Here is a 25,154-nt window from a genome sequence, read left to right on the forward strand (position 1 = left end):
GAAAGCTGCTCTGCTCTGCACCCCGTTGAAAGCTGCTCTGCTCTGCACCCTGTTGAAAGCTGCTCTGCTCTGCACCCTGTTGAAAGCTGCTCTGCACCCTGTTGAAAGCTGCTCTGCCCTGCACCCTGTTGAAAGCGGCTCTGCCCTGCACCCTGCTGAAAGCTGATCTACACCCTGCTGAAAGCTGCTCTTCTCTGCACCCTGCTGAAAGCTGCTCTGCTCTACACCCTGTTGAAAGCTGCTCTGCACCCTGTTGAAAGCTGCTCTGCACCCTGTTGAAAGCTGCTCTGCCCTGCACCCTGTTGAAAGCTGCTCTGCCCTGCACCCTGCTGAAAGCTGATCTACACCCTGCTGAAAGCTGCTCTTCTCTGCACCCTGCTGAAAGCTGCTCTGCTCTACACCCTGTTGAAAGCTGCTCTGCACCCTGTTGAAAGCTGCTCTGCTCTGCACCCTGCTGAAAGCTGCTCTGCTCTGCAGCCTGTTGAAAGCTGCTCTGCTCTGCACCCTGCTGAAAGCTGCTCTGCTCTGCACCCTGTTGAAAGCTGCTCTGCACCCTGTTGAAAGCTGCTCTGCACCCTGCTGAAAGCTGCTCTGCACCCTGTTGAAAGCTGCTCTGCTCTACACCCTGTTGAAAGCTGCTCTGCTCTACACCCTGTTGAAAGCTGCTCTGCACCCTGCTGAAAGCTGCTCTGCTCTGCACCCTGCTGAAAGCTGCTCTGCACCCTGTTGAAAGCTGCTCTGCTCTACACCCTGCTGAAAGCTGCTCTGCCCTGTTGAAAGCTGCTCTACACCCTGTTGAAAGCTGCTCTGCACCCTGCTGAAAGCTGCTCTGCTCTGCACCCTGCTGAAAGCTGCTCTGCACCCTGTTGAAAGCTGCTCTGCTCTACACCCTGTTGAAAGCTGCCCTGCACCCTGCTGAAAGCTGATCTACACCCTGCTGAAAGCTGCTCTTCTCTGCACCCTGCTGAAAGCTGCTCTGCTCTACACCCTGTTGAAAGCTGCTCTGCCCTGCACCCTGCTGAAAGCTGCTCTGCTCTGCACCCTGTTGAAAGCTGCTCTGCTCTGCACCCTGTTGAAAGCTGCTCTTCTCTACACCCTGTTGAAAGCTGCTCTGCCCTGCACCCTGTTGAAAGCTGCTCTGCCCTGCACCCTGTTGAAAGCTGCTCTGCCCTGCACCCTGTTGAAAGCTGCTCTGCTCTACACCCTGTTGAAAGGTGCTCTGCTCTACACCCTGCTGAAAGCTGCTCTGCCCTGCACCCTGCTGAAAGCTGCTCTGCTCTGCACCCTGTTGAAAGCTGCTCTGCTCTACACCCTGTTGAAAGCTGCTCTGCCCTGCACCCTGCTGAAAGCTGCTCTGCCCTGCACCCTGCTGAAAGCTGCTCTGCCCTGCACCCTGTTGAAAGCTGCTCTGCCCTGCACCCTGCTGAAAGCTGCTCTGCACCCTGCTGAAAGCTGCTCTGCTCTACACCTTGTTGAAAGCTGCTCTGCTCTGCACCCTGCTGAATGCTGCTCTGCCCTGCACCCTGCTGAAAGCTGCTCTGCTCTGCACCCTGCTGAAAGCTGCTCTGCTCTGCACCCTGCTGAAAGCTGCTCTGCACCCTGTTGAAAGCTGCTCTGCTCTACACCCTGTTGAAAGCTGCTCTGCTCTACACCCTGTTGAAAGCTGCTCTGCACCCTGCTGAAAGCTGCTCTGCTCTGCACCCTGCTGAAAGCTGCTCTGCACCCTGTTGAAAGCTGCTCTGCCCTGCACCCTGTTGAAAGCTGCTCTGCTCTACACCCTGTTGAAAGCTGCTCTGCTCTGCACCCTGCTGAAAGCTGATCTACACCCTGCTGAAAGCTGCTCTTCTCTGCACCCTGCTGAAAGCTGCTCTGCTCTACACCCTGTTGAAAGCTGCTCTGCCCTGCACCCTGCTGAAAGCTGCTCTGCTCTGCACTCTGTTGAAAGCTGCTCTGCTCTGCACCCTGTTGAAAGCTGCTCTTCTCTACACCCTGTTGAAAGCTGCTCTGCCCTGCACCCTGTTGAAAGCTGCTCTGCCCTGCACCCTGTTGAAAGCTGCTCTGCCCTGCACCCTGTTGAAAGCTGCTCTGCTCTACACCCTGTTGAAAGGTGCTCTGCTCTACACCCTGCTGAAAGCTGCTCTGCCCTGCACCCTGCTGAAAGCTGCTCTGCTCTGCACCCTGTTGAAAGCTGCTCTGCTCTGCACCCTGTTGAAAGCTGCTCTTCTCTACACCCTGTTGAAAGCTGCTCTGCCCTGCACCCTGCTGAAAGCTGCTCTGCCCTGCACCCTGCTGAAAGTTGCTCTGCCCTGCACCCTGCTGAAAGCTGCTCTGCACCCTGCTGAAAGCTGCTCTGCTCTACACCTTGTTGAAAGCTGCTCTGCTCTGCACCCTGCTGAATGCTGCTCTGCCCTGCACCCTGCTGAAAGCTGCTCTGCCCTGCACCCTGCTGAAAGCTGCTCTGCTCTGCACCCTGCTGAAAGCTGCTCTGCACCCTGTTGAAAGCTGCTCTGCCCTGCACCCTGTTGAAAGCTGCTCTGCTCTGCACCCTGTTGAAAGCTGCTCTGCCCTGCACCCTGCTGAAAGCTGCCCTGCACCCTGTTGAAAGCTGCTCTGCACCCTGCTGAAAGCTACTCTGCTCTACACCCTGCTGAAAGCTGCTCTGCTCTACACCCTGCTGAAAGCTGCTCTGCTCTGCACCCTGCTGAAAGCTGCTCTGCTCTGCACCCTGCTGAAAGCTGCTCTGCTCTACACCCTGCTGAAAGCTGCTCTGCTCTGCACCCTGCTGAAAGCTGCTCTGCTCTACACCCTGCTGAAAGCTGCTCTGCTCTGCACCCTGCTGAAAGCTGCTCTGCTCTACACCCTGCTGAAAGCTGCTCTGCTCTACACCCTGCTGAAAGCTGCTCTGCTCTGCACCCTGCTGAAAGCTGCTCTGCTCTGCACCCTGCTGAAAGCTGCTCTGCTCTACACCCTGCTGAAAGCTGCTCTGCTCTGCACCCTGCTGAAAGCTGCTCTGCTCTACACCCTGCTGAAAGCTGCTCTGCTCTGCACCCTGCTGAAAGCTGCTCTGCTCTGCACCCTGCTGAATGCTGCTCTGCTCTGCACCCTGCTGAAAGCTGCTCTGCTCTGCACCCTGCTGAAAGCTGCTCTGCTCTGCACCCTGCTGAATGCTGCTCTGCTCTGCACCCTGCTGAATGCTGCTCTGCTCTGCACCCTGCTGAAAGCTGCTCTGCTCTACACCCTGCTGAAAGCTGCTCTGCTCTGCACCCTGTTGAAAGCTGCTCTGCTCTACACCCTGCTGAAAGCTGCTCTGCTCTACACCCTGCTGAATGCTGCTCTGCTCTGCACCCTGCTGAATGCTGCTGAGACGGCTGGCAGTGAAACATGCAGTGATCATAAGGAGTAGGCTGGCATCATTTGAAAGAAAATTGATACGCGCACTCGTGTCATTTCATCAGTTCTTTGATCATTGGTAAAGAAGCAACACCTAACACCTGTGATTTGTAGCTACATCTCTGAAGTTCTCTCTACAAACACCCACTCCAACTACTGTTTGCATTACACATCCAGGCTGCTCCCAGTTCCCGGTTAAGGAAGAGGCCCTGGAAGTATTAAAACAGCTTTATCTCTGTAGCTCTGTCTAGGTTCACCCTTTAAAAGCTCCACAACACAAATCACACCACGCACATCTTTTTAACACTAGAATCGTTTGGCCTTTCAGCATATAAGTACCCACTAGAGAACATTACCAAGCATTCCCTTTAGCATATGCATCATATGAAGAGTTGGGGTAAATGTGGAAGACACATTTCAGTTGAAGGCATTCAGTTGTACAACTGACTAGGCATCCCCCTTTCTGTTGTACAACTGGCTAGGTATCCCCCTTTCTGTTGTACAACTGGCTAGGTATCCCCCTTTCTGTTGTACAACTGGCTAGGTATCCCCCTTTCTGTTGTACAACTGACTAGGTATCCCCCTTTCTGTTGTACAACTGGCTAGGTACCCCCCTTTCTGTTGTACAACTGGCTAGGTACCCCCTTTCTGTTGTACAACTGGCTAGGTACCCCCTTTCTGTTGTACAACTGACTAGGTACCCCCCTTTCTGTTGTACAACTGACTAGATATCCCCCTTTCTGTTGTACAACTGACTAGGTACCCCCCTTTCTGTTGTACAACTGACTAGGTACCCCCCTTTCTGTTGTACAACTGACTAGGTATCCCCCTTTCTGTTGTACAACTGACTAAGTACCCCACTTTCTGTTGTACAACTGACTAGATATCCCCCTTTCTGTTGTACAACTGACTAGGTATCCCCCTTTCTGTTGTACAGCTGGCTAGGTACCCCCCTTTCTGTTGTACAGCTGGCTAGGTATCCCCCATTCAGTTGTACAACTGGCTAGGTATCCCCCTTTCCATTTCCCTTCCCTTATCAACTCGCAAGGTGCGCAAACATACTGAAATAAATGCTTGATAAATAGTGTATAAACTATTGTAAAGGATTCAATGCATGCAGAAATATTTATGGGAATATATCAATAAAAATTACAACAATAGTTATTTGTTTAGAGTCAAGCATATGTTTTGTATAATTCTACAAAGTCCTAGAAAAAACACAGGCCTATAGCCAATTTTAGTTTCCCTTACAATAAAAACATTACAGTGTATTCCATTTGATCAACTAAACGTGTAGATTCAATTACTAATAGAGTTATAGTAATTAATCAAGTCTAGTTACGGCTTCTTTTGACAAAGTAGAAACAAAATAGATTGCAATTATAATATATCCTGCCAGGTGTGCAGGTGAAACGATGTGCTGTATTACTGAACGAAAGCGCCGGTGCATGAACAATTGTAAAGGATTAATTGCATAAAGAAATATTTTCATAACAAGATATAAAAACAGTTGACTGCATCTGATACTGTTTTGTGCCTTTAAACATGAATTATTCGCGTCTTCTCTTTATGCTTGGGGTCCACATTCAGCACACAGATTCAGAGCTTTGTTTGAGCAAGCCCCACAAACAAATCTGTTGCAATGCACACAGTATTCATGGGCCTTGTTTCGTTTGCACCTGCCAACTTGACATTGTGTGGGATTTTCCCCGAGTGGGAGCTGTGGTGCATGGAGAAGAGGAAGCGCAGGACCTGCTTCCATGGCGGCCTGCTTGGCGGATCACGAACCTCATATACCAGATCCAGTGGGATGCATTGTGCTGACGATGCAAACACTCTTATTTATTATACATCTGTACACTGTGAGTGTTGCTTTACCAATCTCCATCACTGATGTGGAGTACAGCTCCGCTGGTATGTTGTTCTGCGCAGAGGGTGGCAGCTCCCGCCTTTGTTTGTTCACTGTTCCTAGCAGGCTAGTCTTCTTTGCAATTAACTTGTCAGCCAGGGAATTTGATGTGAAGAAGTTGTCCTTGGTCACATTTCTGCCTTTGCACATGTAAGGCTCCACGAGTCTCAAAACCAGACAGTTGCTCACCCGCTTGCCCGGTTTCATCTTTCCCCAGATATGGAAAGCCATTGAGCAAGTACTTGGTTTCGACATCTGCGGCTAACCAAAACTTAACTGAAGTCACTTGCACCATTGTCAGTTTCTATCTGGTTTCCAGGGCCCATTCATCCATTTACGACAAATTAGCTTATTTACATGTTATGTTTATTATGTTACTAGTGTTCGCTTAGTAGCCAGAGCTATGCTATGGCGTGAGTGGTCATGCGCTGAATGCATGGACAGCACGTGAGTGGTCCTGTGCTGAATGCATGGACAGCACGTGAGTGGTCATGTGCTGAATGCATGGACAGCACGTGAGTGGTCATGTGCTGAATGCATGGACAGCACGTGAGTGGTCATGTGCTGAATGCATGGACAGCACGTGAGTGGTCCTGTGCTGAATGCATGGACAGCATGTGAGTGGTCCTGTGCTGAATGCATGGACAGCACGTGAGTGGTCATGTGCTGAATGCATGGACAGCACGTGAGTGGTCATGTGCTGAATGCATGGACAGCACGTGAGTGGTCATGTGCTGAATGCATGGACAGCACGTGAGTGGTCATGTGCTGAATGCATGGACAGCACGTGAGTGGTCATGTGCTGAATGCATGGACAGCACGTGAGTGGTCATGTGCTGAATGCATGGACAGCACGTGAGTGGTCCTGTGCTGAATGCATGGACAGCATGTGAGTGGTCCTGTGCTGAATGCATGGACAGCACGTGAGTGGTCCTGTGCTGAATGCATGGACAGCACGTGAGTGGTCATGTGCTGAATGCATGGACAGCATGTGAGTGGTCCTGTGCTGAATGCATGGACAGCACGTGAGTGGTCATGTGCTGAATGCATGGACAGCACGTGAGTGGTCCTGTGCTGAATGCATGGACAGCATGTGAGTGGTCCTGTGCTGAATGCATGGACAGCACGTGAGTGGTCATGTGCTGAATGCATGGACAGCACGTGAGTGGTCCTGTGCTGAATGCATGGACAGCACGTGAGTGGTCATGTGCTGAATGCATGGACAGCACGTGAGTGGTCATGTGCTGAATGCATGGACAGCACGTGAGTGGTCCTGTGCTGAATGCATGGACAGCATGTGAGTGGTCCTGTGCTGAATGCATGGACAGCACGTGAGTGGTCATGTGCTGAATGCATGGACAGCACGTGAGTGGTCCTGTGCTGAATGCATGGACAGCACGTGAGTGGTCATGTGCTGAATGCATGGACAGCACGTGAGTGGTCATGTGCTGAATGCATGGACAGCACGGATATCCTTGGAAAAAGTAACATTTAGATTAAGAGTTGCACCTCTTGAATTTGAGAGTTATTTGACGAAGGTAAGTGTAATATAAACTGCAGAATATGCTCTTTCTGATACTATATAGAAATCACAATGTTTTACCTGCATGTGACTCTGAAGGAGGATTTAACAAAGCGATGCTCCTTTCCCTGCATCTGTCAATTGCAAGATGTGCCCATCCATTCGTGTACAACTGATAGGCCTAATATTGTCACTCATCAGATTATTGTCAATTTGATCTGGTCTATAGGCTAACTCTTATTATGTGTGTAATTCGTGTTGGTATAGTTTAGGTGTAGTTTAGGTGTAGTTTTGGTATAACTCCAGTGTAGTTTTGGTATAGTTTAGGTGTAGTTTCAGTGGGCCGGCTGTGCAGGCTGTGCAGGCTGACTGGCATTGTTTGTTTCCTGCTCACCAACTTGGATAGAGTCAAGGATGTGTTTTGCACTATTCTAAAGGCTTACTGCAACACATAGCATGTTCTCGTTTCCCTTTACAATACATTGGATTAGTAATAGAGTTACTGTCAATAAAACAGTACCATAACAGCATATTTTTACAAAGTAAAAGGCAGAAGACAATAGTATCAACCTGCTAGGCACACGGTCAAATGATTAACAGGAGCGCCAATGCTGATGAATAGGCATAACACAAACTCATCATTACACTATTGTTGTTCTAAATTAAATCAACCTCTTCACCCTCATCATTCAGTTACGCCTAATTTAAATTTGATTGTGAAGTAACTTGCACAATTATCGCTCATTCCATCCATTTGTCATTCAGTGGGCTGGCATCTTTTGCTTCGCTGGATAGAGTCAAGGATATGTTTAGAATTATTCTGAAGACCTACTGCCACCATGTAGCATGTTTTCGTTTCCCTTACAATACATTTGATTAGTAATAGAGTTATAGTAAACAAAACAGTCCCATAACAGCTTCTTTTTACAAAGTAAAACATTAAAGAGAATGGTATCAACCCGCAAGGCTTGTGGTCAAATGATTTTCTGCTGATTAAATAGGCATAACACAAACTCATCATTACACTATTGTCTTTGTAAATGAAATTAACCTCTTCACCCTCCTTATCATTCAGTTAGCCCTAATTTAAATTACATTGTGAAGTAAGGTACACAATTATCACCCATCCATTCTTTGTCATTCTTTCAGTGAGGAGAGAAAGTCTCATTAAAAAAACTGTTAAAGAGGCACAAAATCCTTTTCTGTTTGTGATATCAAAATGTTGACGAGTGTAAATAAAATACAAACATTTTGGAGAAGTCAGGGAACGAGGCTTTTTTGGGGGGCTGATTTTTTGAATTTACCAAATCAAACAACAGTGGCAGTTGGGTTATGGCGGTTCTAGAGCCCAGAGCTGTATCCCAAATGGCATCCTATTCCCTATATAGTGCACTATTCTTGAGGGCCATAGTCAAAATAGTGCACTATAAAGGGAATACGGTGCCATTTAATTTGGGCCACAGCCAGAGGCAGGAGGGGGAGACAGAGAACAGTTAATTCGGGCCCTGATCGATGGCACTGTGATTTAGCACGAGCGTTGTCTCCGTTTGAATGGCAGTGTAATAAATAGAGTGGCCATTACGTGTGCCGTTGTTTATTAACCTGCAACGCTCGGGCACACTTGTCACAATATCGAGTGCCGTGTTCCAGCGCCCACTGTCCTAACCGGGGATGTGTAACGAGCCTGGCATCCCCCTGACACAGGCTTTTATAGTCGGGAGGTCACCCATGCATCAAATCAAGTTGAATCAAATTGTATTTGTTACATGCGCCGAATACAACAAGTGTAGACGTTACCATGACATGCTTACTTACTAGCCCTTTCACAACAATGCAGTTAAAAAGTAATAAAACACAATAAAAAAACACAAAATAACAATAACGAGGTTATATACAAGTAGTACCGGTACCGAGTCAGTGTACTGGGGTACAAGAGGTGATTCATTGAGGTAATATGTATATGTAGGGTTTGGTTAGGTGATTAATTGAAGTACTATGTACAGTACATGTAGGTAGGGGGTGAAAAGCAGAAAGTCCAGGTAGCCGTTGAATTAACTGTTTAGCAGTCTTATGGCTTTGGGGTAGACACTGTTCAGGAGCCTTTTGGTCCCAGACTTGGTTCTCTGGTATCACTTGCCGTGCTGTAGCAGAGAGAAAAGATTGTGACTTGGGTGGCTAACAATTTTTAGGGCCTTCCTATGACACCGCCTGGTATAGAGGTCCTGGATGACAGGGCACTCGGCCCCAGTGATGTTCTGGGCCATACGCACCACCCTCTGTAGAGCCTTGAGGTCAGATGCTGAGCAGTTGCCATTCCAAGCGGTGATGCAACCAGTCAAGACGCTCTCAATAGTGCAGCTGTAGAACATTTTGAGGATCTGAGGACCCATGCCAAATCCTTTCAGCCTCCTGAGGGGGAAGAGGCGTTGTCGTGCCCTCTTCACAACTGGGTTGGTGTGTTTGGGAAATGATAGGTTAATAATGATGTGGACACCGAGGAACTTAAAGCACTCAACCATCTCCACTACAACCCCATCAATGTGAATGGGGGCATGCTCAGCCCTCCATTTCCTGTAGTCCACAATCAGCTCCTTTGTGTTACTGACATTGAGGGAGAAATTGTTTCCCTGTCACTACACTAGCAGGTCTCTGACATACCTGTAGGCAGTCCCATCATTGTCAGCAATCAGGCCTATCACTGTCAATGTCAGTTTTTTATTTTAACCTTTATTTAATCTTTGGGCTAGGGGACAGTATTTTGACGTCTGGATGACAAGTGTGCCCAAAGTAAACTGCCTGTTACTCAGGCCTAGAAGCTAGGATATGCACATAATTGGTAGATTTGGATAGAAAACACTCTAAAGCTTCTAAAACTGTTAAAATAATGTCTGTGAGTATAACATAACTGATATGGAAGGTGAAAACCCGAGGACACACCATCCAGAACATTTTTTGAACAGTTTTTGGGTATATAAAGAAGGACTTTATTGAACAAAAGGACAATTAGTGATGTAGCTGGGACCTTTTGGAGTGCCAACAGAAGAAGATCTTCAAAGGTAAGGCATTTATTTTATCGCTATTTCTGACTTTCGTGGCGCACCTGCCTGGTTGAAATATGTTTTTAATGCTTTTGTGTGCTGGGTGCTGTCCTCAGATGGTGTGCTTTCGCCGTAAAGCCTTTTTGAAATCTGGCACAGTGGCTGGATTAACAAGAAGTTAAGCTTTTTTTCCTGAGGTATGACACATGAATTTTCATGAATGTTAAATATGACTATTTCTGTAATTTGAATTTCGCACTCTGCAATTTCACCGGATGTAGTCGAGGTGGGTCGCTAGCGGCACGTCTAGCCCAAAGAGGTTTTAACTAGGAAAGTCAGTTAAGATCAAATTCTTATTTACAATGACAGTGGGTTAACTGCCTTGTTCAGGGACATAATTACAGATTGTTTACCTTGTCAGCTCAGAGATTCAATCCAGGAACCTTTTGGTTACTGGCCCAACACTCTAACCACTAGGCTACCTGCCATCAGTAATAGAAAATGGTGTCATTAAGGATATTGCCTGGCTCCCCATGCAAAACACAATCACCCATTATACTACAGGACAACATGTTTTAGTATGCTGTGGTTGAATCTGTGTTTGATATTCCCTGCTCCACTAATGGGCCTTACAGATATTCTTATGTGTTGGGGTACAGAGATGAGGTAGTCATTCAAAAATCATGTTAAAAACTATCATTACACACACAGTGAGTTAATGCAACGTATTATGTGACTTGTTGGGGCATGCTTTCCCAGGAGATATATATATTTTTTTTAAATAGCTGTGAAATGGTTGTTCTGGTGAATTTTTAAGGGAAAATACATCTAAAACTTACCTCTTAATTTGGTCAATATATCACAACAGACAAGCCAAAATTTTGCTGTATTACTTTAAAAGGTTGGTATAATTTGAACGGTTCAGTAAGTAACCATGGCAATTATTTTGTAGAACGTCTGTGAGAAAGTTTGACTGAAAGTTTGCTACGTTACGTAAGTGCTTGAGGGAGTCTACCATTGAATAAAAATAATTGACACCATTAAAATAGAATTTTCCCCTTCAAAAAAGTGCCTTATGACATATTATCCCATATTATATTATCAGGCTGGTATATTATTTAGCAATCAGCATTATCAGCTGCAGCCCAACTGATGTGGCAGGTAGCGGCAGGTAGCCTAGTGGTTAGAGCGTTGGACTTGTAACTGAAAGGTTGCAAGATCGAATCCCTGAGCTGACAAGGTAAGAATCTGTCATTCTGTCCCTGAATAAGGCAGTTAACCCACCATTCCTAGGCCATCATTGAAAATAAGAATTTTTTCTTAACTGACTTGCCTAGTTTAAATTTAAAAAAATGCAGTGTAGTGGCTATAAATAAATAGGATGAAGCATGGGGGTTGCCCATCTGTATTGTGCTAATCATTAGCTAGATCAGTGCTTCTAACCTTTTGAGTGATGTCTGCCTTTCATTATATATCCCTTATACTGACTTCAGAGAAAAAGCTCTTCTTTAAGTCAGTAGCCAATTAGAAACAAGTTGTTTCAAAGTTTATAATACAACCAAAGTTGTCCTTGAACTCACAAAATTGAGTCCAATATAACCGTGAACAATGATCACTCGTTTTGAGAAAAGGCTCTCACACACGAGATGTAAAACTGGCAATAGAAACTTTCTCCACTTGAAAAATATCCCTTTATATGTAATTATTATTCGTGCTTATGAATTTAACTTGTTAAATGTGACCATAGTTCTTTATTTGTAACAAGTAGCTCACATAATTAAGGGTTAAGAAGAGAGAGAAAGTGAGGACCTCTGTTACCCTTATAAACCTTGCACAACTTGTTTTCCTTCATAAACCACGACCTCTGAGGAGTGGGACAAATGACGACCTTCACAAACCACGACCTCTGTGGAGTGGGACAAATGCCGACCTTCACAAATCACGACCTCTGAGGAGTGGGACAAATGACGACCTTCACAAACCACGACCTCTGAGGAGTGGGACAAATGACGACCTTCACAAACCACGACCTCTGTGGAGTGGGACAAACCACGACCTTCACAAACCACGACCTCTGAGGAGTGGGACAAACCACGACCTCTGTGGAGTGGGACAAACCACGACCTTCACAAACCACGACCTCTGAGGAGTGGGACAAACCACGACCTCTGAGGAGTGGGACAAACCACGACCTCTGAGGAGTGGGACAAACCACGACCTCTGAGGAGTGGGACAAACCAAAACCATAATTGGCGGTGGGTGGATCCAATCATAAAATGAGGATTTGAGTAGTACTGCGTAGTGTAAAGCCACAAACAGCCCTTGGCCTGTCTCTGATATTGAGGGATCATGACCCCAGTTTTACGTGCATGCATGTGTGTGCGTGTGTGTGTGTGTGTGTGTGTGGGGGGGGTCATGGAAATCCTGGGAGTGTGAGGAGGAGCGGCAGGGGCTGGCCTGTTGAGATTGGCTCCTATGAGAGGCTGGGAGATCGCTGACCACTGTTATACAGGAGGAGGAAGTGAGTGTGTGTGCACACAAGTATTTGTGTGTGTGTGCATACTCGCGTATGTGTGGGTGGGGGGGGGGGAGTGTGGTCAGGCAGACCCAGATGATGCGCTCCAGTCCAGTGTGAAATTGGGCTTCTTCTGGGGCACTCTCCTGACTGCTCCTCTGCCTCCACACTGACAGAAAACACAGGCCTAACTGCACTGTTCACAACTGTACCGGGCACACACTGTCCTCCACTGACTACCACTACTCTCCGTCTGTCCTCTCAGTATTCTGCACCACGCTTGGCACCGTCTGTCTGTCTGTCTGTCTGTCTGTCTGTCTGTCTGTCTCTCTGTCTGTCTGTCTGTCTGTCTGTCTGTCTGTCTGTCTGTCTCTTTATGTCTGTCTGTCTGTCTGTCTGTCTGTCTGTCTGTCTGTCTCTTTATGTCTGTCTCTTTATGTCTGTCTGTCTGTCTGTCTTCTACTGATCAAAATAAAAAATAATCTCTGTGTATTACTAAGCACGGTCTGTATCTGTCACTGCTAAACTATATATACAAAACTATGTGGACACCCCTCCAAATTAGTGGATTTAGCTATTTTTGCCACACCTGTTGCTGACAGGTGTATACAATCAAGCACACAATCATGCAAACAATAGAATGGCCTTATTGAGGAGCTCAGTGACTTTCAACTGGGCGCCGTCATAGGATGCCACCTTTCCAACAAGTCAGTTAGTCAAATTTCTGCCCTACTAGAGCTGCCCTGGTCAACAGTAAGTGCTGTTATTGTGAAGTAGAAAGTAACAGGAGTAATAGTGGCTCAGCCGCGAAGTGGTAGGCCACACAAGCTCACAGAACGGGACTGAAGCACGTAATGCGTAAAAATCGTCTGTCCTCAGTTGCAACACTCACTACCAAGTTCCAAACTGCCCCTGGAAGCAACATCAGCAGAATAACTGTTCATCGGGAGCTTCATGAAATGGGTTTCCATGGCTGATCAGCCACACACAAGCCTAAGATCACCATGCGCAATGCCAAGCGACAGCTGGCGCGATGTAAATCTCTCTGCCATTGGACTCTGGAGCATGCTGTTGAGAAGGGCCATGCTGTTGAGAAGGGACATGCTGTTGAGAAGGGCCATGCTGTTGAGAAGCGCCATGCTGTTGAGAAGGGCCATGCTGTTGAGAAGCGCCATGCTGTTGAGAAGGGCCATGCTGTTGAGAAGGGCCATGTTGTTGAGAAGGGCCATGCTGTTGAGAAGGGCCATGTTGTTGAGAAGGGCCATGTTGTTGAGAAGGGCCATGCTGTTGAGAAGGGCCATGTTGTTGAGAAGGGCCATGCTGTTGAGAAGGGCCATGTTGTTGAGAAGGGCCATGCTGTTGAGAAGGGCCATGCTGTTGAGAAGGGCCATGCTGTTGAGAAGGGCCATGCTGTTGAGAAGCGCCATGCTGTTGAGAAGCGCCATGCTGTTGAGAAGGTCCATGCTGTTGAGAAGGGCGATGCTGTTGAGAAGGGCCATGTTGTTGAGAAGGGCCATGCTGTTGAGAAGGGCCATGTTGTTGAGGATGGCAAGGGCCTCGTCAAACGACTGTTCGAGGAAAAGGAGAGCAGCACAGAGGAGGAAGTTGCTGCAACAGATGTGCAAGCAATACCAAACCCGTCAACAACGTTGCAGCAAGCCATCAACCTTTCAACAGAAGAAAGGAGAGAAAGGAATCCAACCTCCTGAAAATCCTCTATAAGGAGTTCTTCCTGTTTGAAGCCGCAAACAACAGATCAAGATACCTGCACCTGTTTGAGGCACTCACCATCAAGGCCACCTTCAAGGACACCATCCAGGGGACCATCCAGAATACCATCCAAGTCACCATCCAGGACACCTACCATGACACCATCCATGCAATCTTCCAGGCCACCTTTCAGGGCACCTTCGAGGCCACCATCCTTGACACCATCCATGACACCATCCAGGCCATCATCCATGACACCATCCAGGCCACCTTCAAGGACACCTTCAAGGACAGCATGCAGAGCATCATCCAGGCAACCATCCAGGCGACCATCCAGGCCACCATCCACGACACCATCCAAGCCAACAGAAATGACACCATCCAGGCCACCTTCCAGGACAAGGACACCATCCGGGTCACCTTCAAGGACACTATCCAGGACACTGTCCAGGCCACCATCCAGGCCACCATCCATGACAACATCCAGGCCACCATCCATGACACCATCCAGACCATCATCCATGACACCATACAGGACACCTTCCATAACACCATCCAGGCCGCCATTCAGGTCACCATAAAGGACACCATCCAGTACACTATCCAGGCCACCATCCATGATACCATCCAGGACACCTTCCAGGACACCATCCAGGACACATTCAAGGGCACCATCCAGGCCACCATCCATGACATCATCCAGGACACATCCAGGACACCATCCAGGACACCATCCAGGACACCATCCAGGACACCATCCATGACACCATCCATGACACCATCCAGGACACCATCCAGGACACCATCCAGGGCACCACAGAGGTCGGACACCAAATTAGTCGGTGGACAATTTATATCAAGATCAGGATCCGCCTGAGTGCAGAGGGCACTGTGGTTTTTGAGAGCCCACTTCAGAAGAAAGAATAACAGTTGAACAGGTAGGGCATGTGGGATGTGCATTATGGGTAGGTTTGTTTGCTACAGGGTGCCAGGTTATTTGACATGTACATTCTTAGAAAAAAACAGAATATCTAGAACCTAAAACGGTTCTTCGGCAGTCCCCATACTAGAACCCTTTGACGAACCCTTTTTGGTTCCATGTAAAACCCTTAACACAGAGGGTTCTACATGGAACCCAAAAAAGGTAGACCTGGAACCAAAAAGAAACAGCCGAAGAACCCTTTTGGAGGCCTTTTTTATAAGCCTGTAGCCTATACCCTCTGTTTGTGTGGCTCGAGAAGGCTCTCTTTACGCTATATTTGTTAGGCTGGGTTGGATTTATTTATTTCATGTTATTATGTAGGCCTAGTCCAAGTTTGTGAAGCCAGAAGGCTCACGTTTTATTTATTTTCATGCCATGGCTGTCACGCCGTTTCCCGCTCCCCTTCTCCAGCGCTCCACGTCACCGGTCTACTAACCACCGGCCCTGGCAACCATCATTACGCACACCTGGACTTCATCATCACCTGGATGACCTTCCCTTTATGTAGCTCTCAGTGGCCTCAGTCGTCACACAGTGTTGGTTTGTTTTCATGCACGTTCTGTACGCTTCTCTTGTTTTGTTAATCTGCATTCTTCATTCTTCACTCATCTGCTACACCTGCTCCCTGAATCCCGGTGGATATGTGACAGTGGCTATATTTGGGAAATGATGTAGTCTAGCCTATGTGTTTTGACCAATTGTTAAAATAATGTTTTCCTAAGTGATTCAGACTGTTTCAAAACTCCGACATAAATAAGCATAAACATTTAAAAAAGAAGACCTTGAGAGATCATTGACTTAAAAGCTCTAGAAATTGACTACCATACATTTTCAGGCTAAAGTAGGCTAACGAATGATGACGAATGATAATGAATGCAACATGAAAATGTTAGCTTTGTGTATAATAATACACCTAAGAATGTTGCATGTCCGACTGGCGGGAAACACCCCCGGCTTACCGGGGAGAAAAGTGATTCATTCTCTGGAAGGAAAATGTTAAATATTTGGTGAAAATATAAAACCCTAGGTACAATGTTCTTTTCCTCTCTGCATTTGTTGTATTTGAAGGCTTGATGTTCAACAATAATTATAGACACAATATTGCTGCCCAGGGACACATTTTTTTTTTTTATAACAACAAAGAAATGATGCGCCACATTTCCATGATAATATTGCATTGAATTATGATGTTTGATAAAAACAAATTGTGGGCCTACTTCCCCAAAAATGAATTACAAAGTCGGGAAGACAACACAAGCCTGGGGGCACAGGGCGACAACGTTGGCGCCATCAACAACTTTGAGATAATTTGAAGTTGTGAAATTGGAGGAAAAGGAGGGGTGACAAAGGGGGTGACGAGGGGACAATGGCATAATGGGAAAGACACCATATTCCAGATGAAGTTAAGTACTTTTGACAAGGCTCTGGTCTAAAGTAGTAGACTATATAAGCAAGAGAGAGCCATTGGGGACACACCCCTGGTGTGTTGTGTGTTACCTCCAGTGTCTGAGCCTTGGGGTCCTTGGGGTCGCAGAGGGAGGTGTTGATGCGGTGGTTGTGCTTGACGCAGCGCTGGCTGGTGTTCTGGGGCAGGGGGAAGGTCTGCCTGATCAGGGTCAGACGCCCAATCGACTTCATCACCAGTTCTTGGACGTCCTGGTCTGAGATTTCCTGCAGGATCCCAAAGAGTCCCACCCACACACACACACACACACACACACACACACACACACACACACACACACACACACACACACACACACACACACACACACACACACACACACACACACACACACACATGCACGCACACACACACACACACACACACACACCCCGGGAAAAAGTGGGTTCAGAAGAACAGAGGGAAACCAATTATTTTCCGTATAAACAAATACACAACTGATATAAAGGGATTTATTGTAATCATATACTGTACTAGTCCTATTGTAATCGTATAGTAATTGTATAGTAATCCTATAGTAATTGTTTAGTAATCATATAGTAATTGTACAGTAATCCTATAGTAAATGTATAGTAATCCTATAGTATTCATATAGTGATCATATAGTAATCCTATAGTAATCATATAGTAATCGTATAGTAAGCGTATAGTAATCATATAGTGATCATATAGAAAGGGTATAGTAATTGTATAGTAAACGTATAGTAATCCTATAGTAATCATATAGTAAGCTTATATTAATCCTATAGTAATTGTATAGTAATCATATAGTAATCATATAGTAATTGTATAGTAATCCTATAGTAATCCTATAGTAATCCTATAGTAATCATATAGTAATTGTATAGTAATTGTATAGTAATTGTATAGTACTCGTATAGTAATCCTATAGTAATCGTATAGTAATTGTACAGTAATCCTATAGTAAGTTTGGCAGCAGGTAGCCTAGCTGTTAAAAGCATTGGATGCGTTGGGCCAGTAACCAAAAGGTGAAAAGCCTGTGCTCTTGAGCAAAGCACTTAACCCTAATTGCTCCTGTAAGTCACTGCGGAGAAGAGTGTCTTCTATATAACTAAAATGTAAATGTAATCATCAATATGTCATGGATCAATTCATACAGTAAATTTCATTTATTATACTATTCCCATATTGTGTTAAGAAAGCACTTGAGGCCTCGTGCACCTAGCCATTACTCATTTGATGTAAACCCTGATCAGATGAGAGGGGAGTGAGTGAGGTGCATAGAAGAGAGAGAGTGCATGTGCATGTGTTCGTCCTTGTGGAACCTTGCTAATTTTAGCCTAAAGACATCTCCCTCTTTTTAGACCGGACATGCAGAGCGCGGGGAGCAGGCTCTGATGATTTAATGAATGCAGACGTCGGAACGTCCCTGGTGAAGGTAGCTCCAAAACTCCACCAAGCTGTTCTGGCTGACTGATTTTTATTTGCACATGTTTCGTCTGCATGACATTGGTGATGGTGACCGCGTCCACTAATATCACTGCTCTGGTGGCCATTTTCCACATCCAAACAGAACGCAACGATACACCTGCCTGTCAACAGAGGAACATCCAATTTAATTTCAAACGATTTAGCAATGTGATGTGTCAAATTCTGGTCTCTTTGTAATAGGCAACGGCCCAAACATTTCCTCCCAGTAAAATGAGGAAGGGGATTATCTCGCAAAGCTCTGACAAAAGGCCGAATAAACACAGAAAAGTGGTAAACTTGCTGCCAAAAAAAGCATTGCCGTTCCCCGAGCATAGCGTGATCAAGGGCAAGAAAAGAAACATTGTCAGGGAGGCATTTGGTTTTTACAAGTTTTTACAAACTCCTCCGATGTTCTGGTACGTACCGACTGACAAACGTCAACTAATGTGACTTTCAGTGGACATGTACTACAAGCTCTTGGCATGTCGTCAGTGTAAATTATTGGGACATGACTGTGGTCCCTCTGGGGGCCTCGGCGGTTAAGGCTTAATTAGGGTCAGGGATTTGCCCCGACTTGTTTTCTGTCAAACTTCCTGTCTAGATTACATGACATATCAGCCATGACTAGGAGTCCGCATGGCAAGGAGAATGTCATCTAACTTGACGTGTGATACTTTTGGACAAATGCTAAGGCGATTGACATTTAAAATAGGAGAGCGGGTTCATCTCTGAATAGACCAAAGTGATTACAGATGCCGTATCTTAATTTGATCATCCTGTTGTTGCAGGAACTTGTAGCAAACTTGTACAGATGTCAGATCTTAACTTGAGCAGTTCTCCTTGTCTCCATGCCGGGGCAGTGGAATCATGGGGATCAGGGCTTGCTTTCAAAATTATGTTCTCTCTTGTTCGCTCAAACGCTTATATATCTTAATAACACAAGATAGATATTGGTCTCCACTAGGCTAAGGCATACAAGAGTCTACTGCATATTAAGGTTACGAATGAGCTGTCAAACTTGAGGTCAATCATGGGGTGGTCTAGCAGTTAGGGCTGCTGCCTTCAGGGTGAAAATATAGGTCTGGGTTTGGTTCCGGCCCACGTCCTTCTGGCACGAAGAACTCAATCCCCTGATTGACTTGATGTAGTTACACATTTCAGTTCAGGGTTCACTTTGGTTGCAAACATCTTCTAGAGAGCGGCAATGAGGTGACCAATAATGGTTGCAATTAAGATCAGCTGTGCAGGTGAATTTAGCGTGTATTGATGGTTTAACGAGACAATTGGTAATACTAAGGATGCTGCCTTATGAGGCAGAATTTCTAGGAAGGATGTCAAAATTGGCATGTCCCAATCCCATGCATCCTTTGCTATCCCATAACACCTGGCGGCACTGCAAAAATGTATAAAAATTTGGAATTAATGGCGGACAGAAGTCCCCCGCTTGGGATAACATTTTCCAGAAGAATAAGGATTACCCTTGCCTGTGAAGGTTTGTCTGTAGCAAACTGGCTCAAATTAAGATCCTACATCTGTTCCTACAGGTTCAAGACAACGTCATCTAATATATTTATGACTAAGTTGAAGCTACTTTCTATGCTCTTCAGTCTGAGTTAAAGTCATGCTATCAGTCTAGTATAGTTCTGGTATTACTGTCATATTCTTTAGCTTTGAATTCCTATCCATGGAATCTTTGCATTCTGAGAGTGACGCTGAGCCGATTCACAAGTAAACTTACTATATTCAGGTTGGTCTTTTAACACGAGTTAGCAAGAGCAACCCTAGCAGGGACTGTGAATGTCTGGCTACGTCCCAATTATCTCTCTTTTCTCACAAAAGTGTACACTGTTTACTTCCCGTCACTGATTTGAAAGGAAATGACAGGTATAAGAAATCCCCACAAGCCCATGTCCCAACAAATCCACTGCTATTAGATTTATGGGAAGTAGTGAACGAGAGATATATTATTAGGATGAACCTTCTAGTTCCCTCAAACCTATCCTGGTAACTACAGGGGACCATCCCCCAGCAGACCCAAATCCATCCTGCTCTTATTGGAGGAAGAGCGTGGAAAAAACATCCCTCCGTCGTCGGCGGAACCCATTTAAATTTCTCTTGAAGTGGTATTATTTTTTTCCTCACTTGCCAGTATTCATTTGGATCAGTGTGTTGGCATTTGTCCTCATTCACCCCGCCATGTGGAACAAGCCAAGCAGGGAGGCATGGAAGGAAAGTGCGAGAGAGAGAGAACAAGCGAGAGAGAGGGCAGAGTGTTCCAGCCTGCCTTCATGCCATACGTCCCCACATATAGAGGGGAACGGTCAATTATGAATGCTCTGCTTTTCAATCCGAACTTCAGTGTGGTGAGTTGTAGATAAAGGAACATCATTATAGCCATCATCTCTCATTCATATTAAAGATAAAACCTGGCCGTAGCTGTCCTTTCAACATGAGACATTTATTACAAGAGGGATTCAGCAGAAAATCAGTAAAGTCTGTGTCTTTGTTTGAGTTCATTTTGAGGGTATTTGTGATCCCCCCCCCCCCCCCCCAGTGTTCTGCAGTACCCCCTACTGTTACCTCGGCAGACAGCTATTAGCATACCCACCCCAGACACAACAACACTACAACCCAGCATGCCACACTGTAGCCTTGGCTGCCTCCGCACTGACCTCATTGATGATGACCCAGTGACAGTCGAACGCCATGAGATTCGTCTCCACAACCTGAAAAACACAACGATAGAGAGACAAAATATATTAGAATATATATTCAGGAATTCAATACATATTTTGGCAGGATTGACCAGCCTGAATAATATTATACATTTCTAAAATATGCATCTGATGGTGCAATTATCCACTTTAAAGCAAATGCTTTTGACTGTGTATACGCAGTACGTGTTCACCTTCTGACACCTCTAACTGTAAGTAGACTGCAGTCATGAAAGCTGTCAAGCTATTTAACCCACGGGGAAGTTCAGCGTTACAGCGTGATTGAAAGTTAAGGGCAATGGTCCCGCGTTAGCAGACCGTATACACGGTAAACGCTGCATATGTCCTTTACATTTCTATCACTCAATCTGTACTGCTTCAGTGATACACACTGAATAGAGACACACAATCTGTACTGCTTCAGTGATACACACTGAATAGAGACACGCAATCTGTACTGCTTCAGTGATACACACTGAATAGAGACACGCAATCTGTACTGCTTCAGTGATACACACTGAATAGAGACTCCCAATCTGTACTGCTTCAGTGATACACACTGAATAGAGACACGCAATCTGTACTGCTTCAGTGATACACACTGAATAGAGACTCCCAATCTGTACTGCTTCAGTGATACACACTGAATAGAGACACGCAATCTGTACTGCTTCAGTGATACACACTGAATAGAGACACGCAATCTGTACTGCTTCAGTGATACACACTGAATAGAGACACACAATCTGTACTGCTTCAGTGATACACACTGAATAGAGACCCTCATTTTATGGACATCATGAGACAGCTGGGTGGATCATGCTATATGGAAATGATGGAGTATGCAGTGGGTGGGAGAAAAACCTATGAATACTTTATACAAACAAGCATAAATATGTATCCATGTCAACTCTTAACTAGCGATAATATTTTGGCATCATGGAGCTGCTAATGGAGCAAACACCATAATTTGTGTAATTCCAGAGAGCAGAAATGACAGTTACTGTAAAGCAAAAACACAACGATAGGAATTAGGGTGCATCGCGGTGGGAGCACTTAAACTTAAACACACACACACACACACACACACACACACACGCGCACGCGCACGCGCACACACACACACGCACGAGCACGCGCACGCGCACACGCACACGCACGCGCACGCGCACACGCGCACGCACACACACACACACACACACACACACACACACACACACACACACACACACACACACACACACACACACACACACACACATTTATATTGTGTGTTTACAGTTGAACGAGTAGCGCATCCTGAGTGTTGTATGTAGAGTGATGTCAAAACCCTCTCGCTCTCTCTCTCTCACACACACACACACACACACACACACACACACACACACACACACATTTATATTGTGTGTTTACAGTTGAACGAGTAGCGCATCCTGAGTGTTGTATGTAGAGTGATGTCAAAACCCTCTCGCTCTCTCTCTCTCACACACACACACACACACACACACACACACACACACACACACACACACACACACACACACACACACACACACACACACACACACACACACACACACACACACACACACACACACACACACACACACACACAGTATAAAGTATAATCATAATAATAATAACAATAATATATCAAATCAAATCCAACTTTATTTGTCACATGCACCGAATAAAACAGGTGTAGACCTTACCATGAAATGCTTACAAGCCCTTAACCAACAATGTCGTTCAAGAATGAGTTAAGAAAATATTTACCAAATAAACTAAAGTAAAACATAAAATAAAAAGTATAAAATAAAATAACAAGAACGAGGCTATATACAGGGGATACCGATAATGAGTCATGTAGTACATGTAGGCAGGGGAAAAGTGACTATGCATAGATAATATACAGCAAGTAGCAGAAGTGTAAAAACAAAAGGGGGGGGGGGGGGGGGGGGGGGGGTCAATGTAAATTGTCCGGGTGGCCAAGTGGTAATACTAAGGATGCTGCTTTTGGACCTAGACTTGGCGCTCCGGGACCACTTGCCGTGCGGTAGCAGAGAGAACAGACTATGACATGGGTGACAGGAGTCTTTGACCATTTTTTGGGCCTTCCTTATCATCATCATCATCATCATCAATAATGATAATATTAATCATTATTACAATTTGTCCTGTTACACATCAACATGTGTTTCTTCATATCCCAACTTCCCCTGACACACCCGTGGAGAGTGGGGTCAGGGCCAGTGGCACCCTTATCCGGCGCTCCTGGAGCAATGGGGTTAGTGCCTTGCTCAAGGGAACAGAGACAGATATTTCACCTTGTTGGCTCTGGGATTCGGTGACCTTTCAGTTACTGGTCCAATGCTCTAACCTGGTTTGTTCTGCGTTTGAAGACATTTCTTATTCCCCACTCTTTCCCCATTCTCTTCCATTGTCTTTCTCTCTCTCTCTCTCTAACAACAACAACAATAATAAGACTAATAATAATAATAATAATAGTAACAATAATAGTAATAACAATAATAGTAATAACAATAACAATAATAGTAATAACAACAATAATAATAGTAATAACAACAATAATAATAGTAATAAAAATAATACCACTAATAGTAATAACAATCATACTAATAATAATTGATTTACTATTTACTATGCAGATGTTATTATTCAGTGTCCCTTAGGCTATGGCAAACAAATACATACTTGGCTGCAAGAGGAGACATTGCTCCTTTTGCCTGTGATCATTGTTTGTTTTTCCTCTGGGTTTAGAAATTAAAATTAGGAATAAATGTAGTCATTTCTGTGAATAATGAATCTCTTGTTGAGGAATATTACCTCCCCATGTCGTGCAGTGACCACATACACACTCCTCTTTGGGTAGCCATGTCTTTTTATATACAGTATCTCTCTCTCTGCTCTGCTCTGCTCTCCCAAGCAGATCCCTAGCTTCTCTGTACATGTCTCAGTTCCCTTCTTCCTCTCCTCCTTCCACACATCTCCATCACTCTCCCATCTACAAGGACAAGTCTTCCTCTTCGCCGGCAGCACCCCGTGTTTCTCCTGCTCAATGTATTTCATTCAACCTAATTGTCTAGGTGACTAAAGCGGGGGTGTCATGAAACACTTTAGTCATAAACAAAAGCAACAGCTGGAGAGTATGACAGCGGAGCGTTAATAGTGTTTTAATCTCCTACAAAGACTCAATAAAACTTCATAATTACACTGTAGACAAGTCCCATAAAACAACCTGTCAATTGGACTGAGACAGTGAGATAAGGCAAACAGAGAGGGAGAGGTTTTTCACTCTCGTCCTGTTGCTCTATCTGTTCTCTCCCTCTTTCTCTGTCACCCCCTCTCTGTCTCCCTCTCCAATCCCTCTCTCTTTCTCTTACTACCACTTGTCAATCATGGTCTCTCTCTCGCTCCCTCCCTCCCTCCCTCCCTCCCCCTTTCTGTCTCTCTCTTCCTTGCTCCACTCTGTCCACTGGTCACTCAGCCAGATAGTAACCATGACAACCATGTGGGTGTCATCGGTGAGGGCCATGATGACACTGGAAGCCCATCTCTGTGCCAGACATGATAGGAACTATTTACAGCCCTGGCTGAGACTTACTGACTGGTCATTTATTTCTGAACTCTATTTCTGCCCTGCTCCCTAGTCCCACTCTCTCTATCTCTCTTTCTCTCTCTCCCTTTCTCTTTCTCTCTCTTTCTCTCTCTCCGGCTCTCTCTCTCTCTTTCTCTCTCTCTCTCTATATATATATCTCCTGCTCTCTCTCTCTCCCACCCCCCCCTCTCCATATCTCTCTCCCACTCCTCCCCCTCTCTCTCCCACCACCCATCTCTCTTTATCCCCCCTGCAATCTCTCTCTGATGACTTGCAAGTTTACTGCCTGCTATGTTTTCATGATGATCCTGCTGACTTCCAGCACAGTATTTGTGTGAAGTGGTATGTGAAACATGCTCGCCACACAGAGCACAGATGGGGCTATGCTTCACTGACTCACAGCGGGAAGAGACGGAGTGTGTGTGTGCTTGTGTGTGTGTGTGTGCATCTGTGTGTGCGTGTGTGTGCATGTGTGCGTGTGTGTGCGTGTGTGCGTGTGTGCGTGTGTGTGTGTGTGTGTGTGTGTGTGTGTGTGTGCGTGTGTGTGTGTGTGCGTGTGTGTGTGTGTGTGTGCATGAGTACATGCCAGCCCACCTCAGGCTCTCTGTGTTCGTTCACGCCCATTAGTACTCTCCCCAGCTTGTCCAAGGGCAGATGTTTCTGCCTAATTAGAGAAAGGCCAGAATTCCGGTGGAAGATGTGCTCCTCTGGGGATTGGCTGCTGTAACCAACACGTCAGTTCAAGGTTGTTAACACACAACTGATGACCAAAATAGAGCGGCCAACGAGAAATCTGGACCAGAAGCAAGCCGCTCTCTATGGCACCACCCAACAAGGCCTGGGACATTAGACTTTGCCT

At 45.7% G+C, this 25,154-nt stretch overlaps 1 protein-coding gene across 2 annotated transcripts in view; it reads right to left on the reverse strand.

Annotated features, from left to right (window-relative positions):
- The window catches only part of LOC129853067 (glutamate receptor ionotropic, delta-2), a 691,695-nt gene that overhangs the window by 255,826 nt on the left and 410,715 nt on the right, over nt 1-25,154 (reverse strand). For both annotated transcript variants that reach the window (XR_008759076.1, XM_055918729.1), the window contains exons 5-6: nt 20,635-20,688; nt 16,564-16,737 (exon numbers count right to left, since the gene is read on the reverse strand). Coding sequence is in view for 1 of the 2 variants with exons in the window: in XM_055918729.1 (XP_055774704.1) it covers nt 16,564-16,737; nt 20,635-20,688 (228 nt within the window). In the remaining variant the exon portion in view is untranslated. The remainder of the gene's footprint in view (nt 1-16,563; nt 16,738-20,634; nt 20,689-25,154) is intronic.

The sequence above is a fragment of the Salvelinus fontinalis genome, chromosome 4 (assembly GCF_029448725.1).
Source record: "Salvelinus fontinalis isolate EN_2023a chromosome 4, ASM2944872v1, whole genome shotgun sequence".
Classification (NCBI taxonomy): domain Eukaryota; kingdom Metazoa; phylum Chordata; class Actinopteri; order Salmoniformes; family Salmonidae; genus Salvelinus; species Salvelinus fontinalis.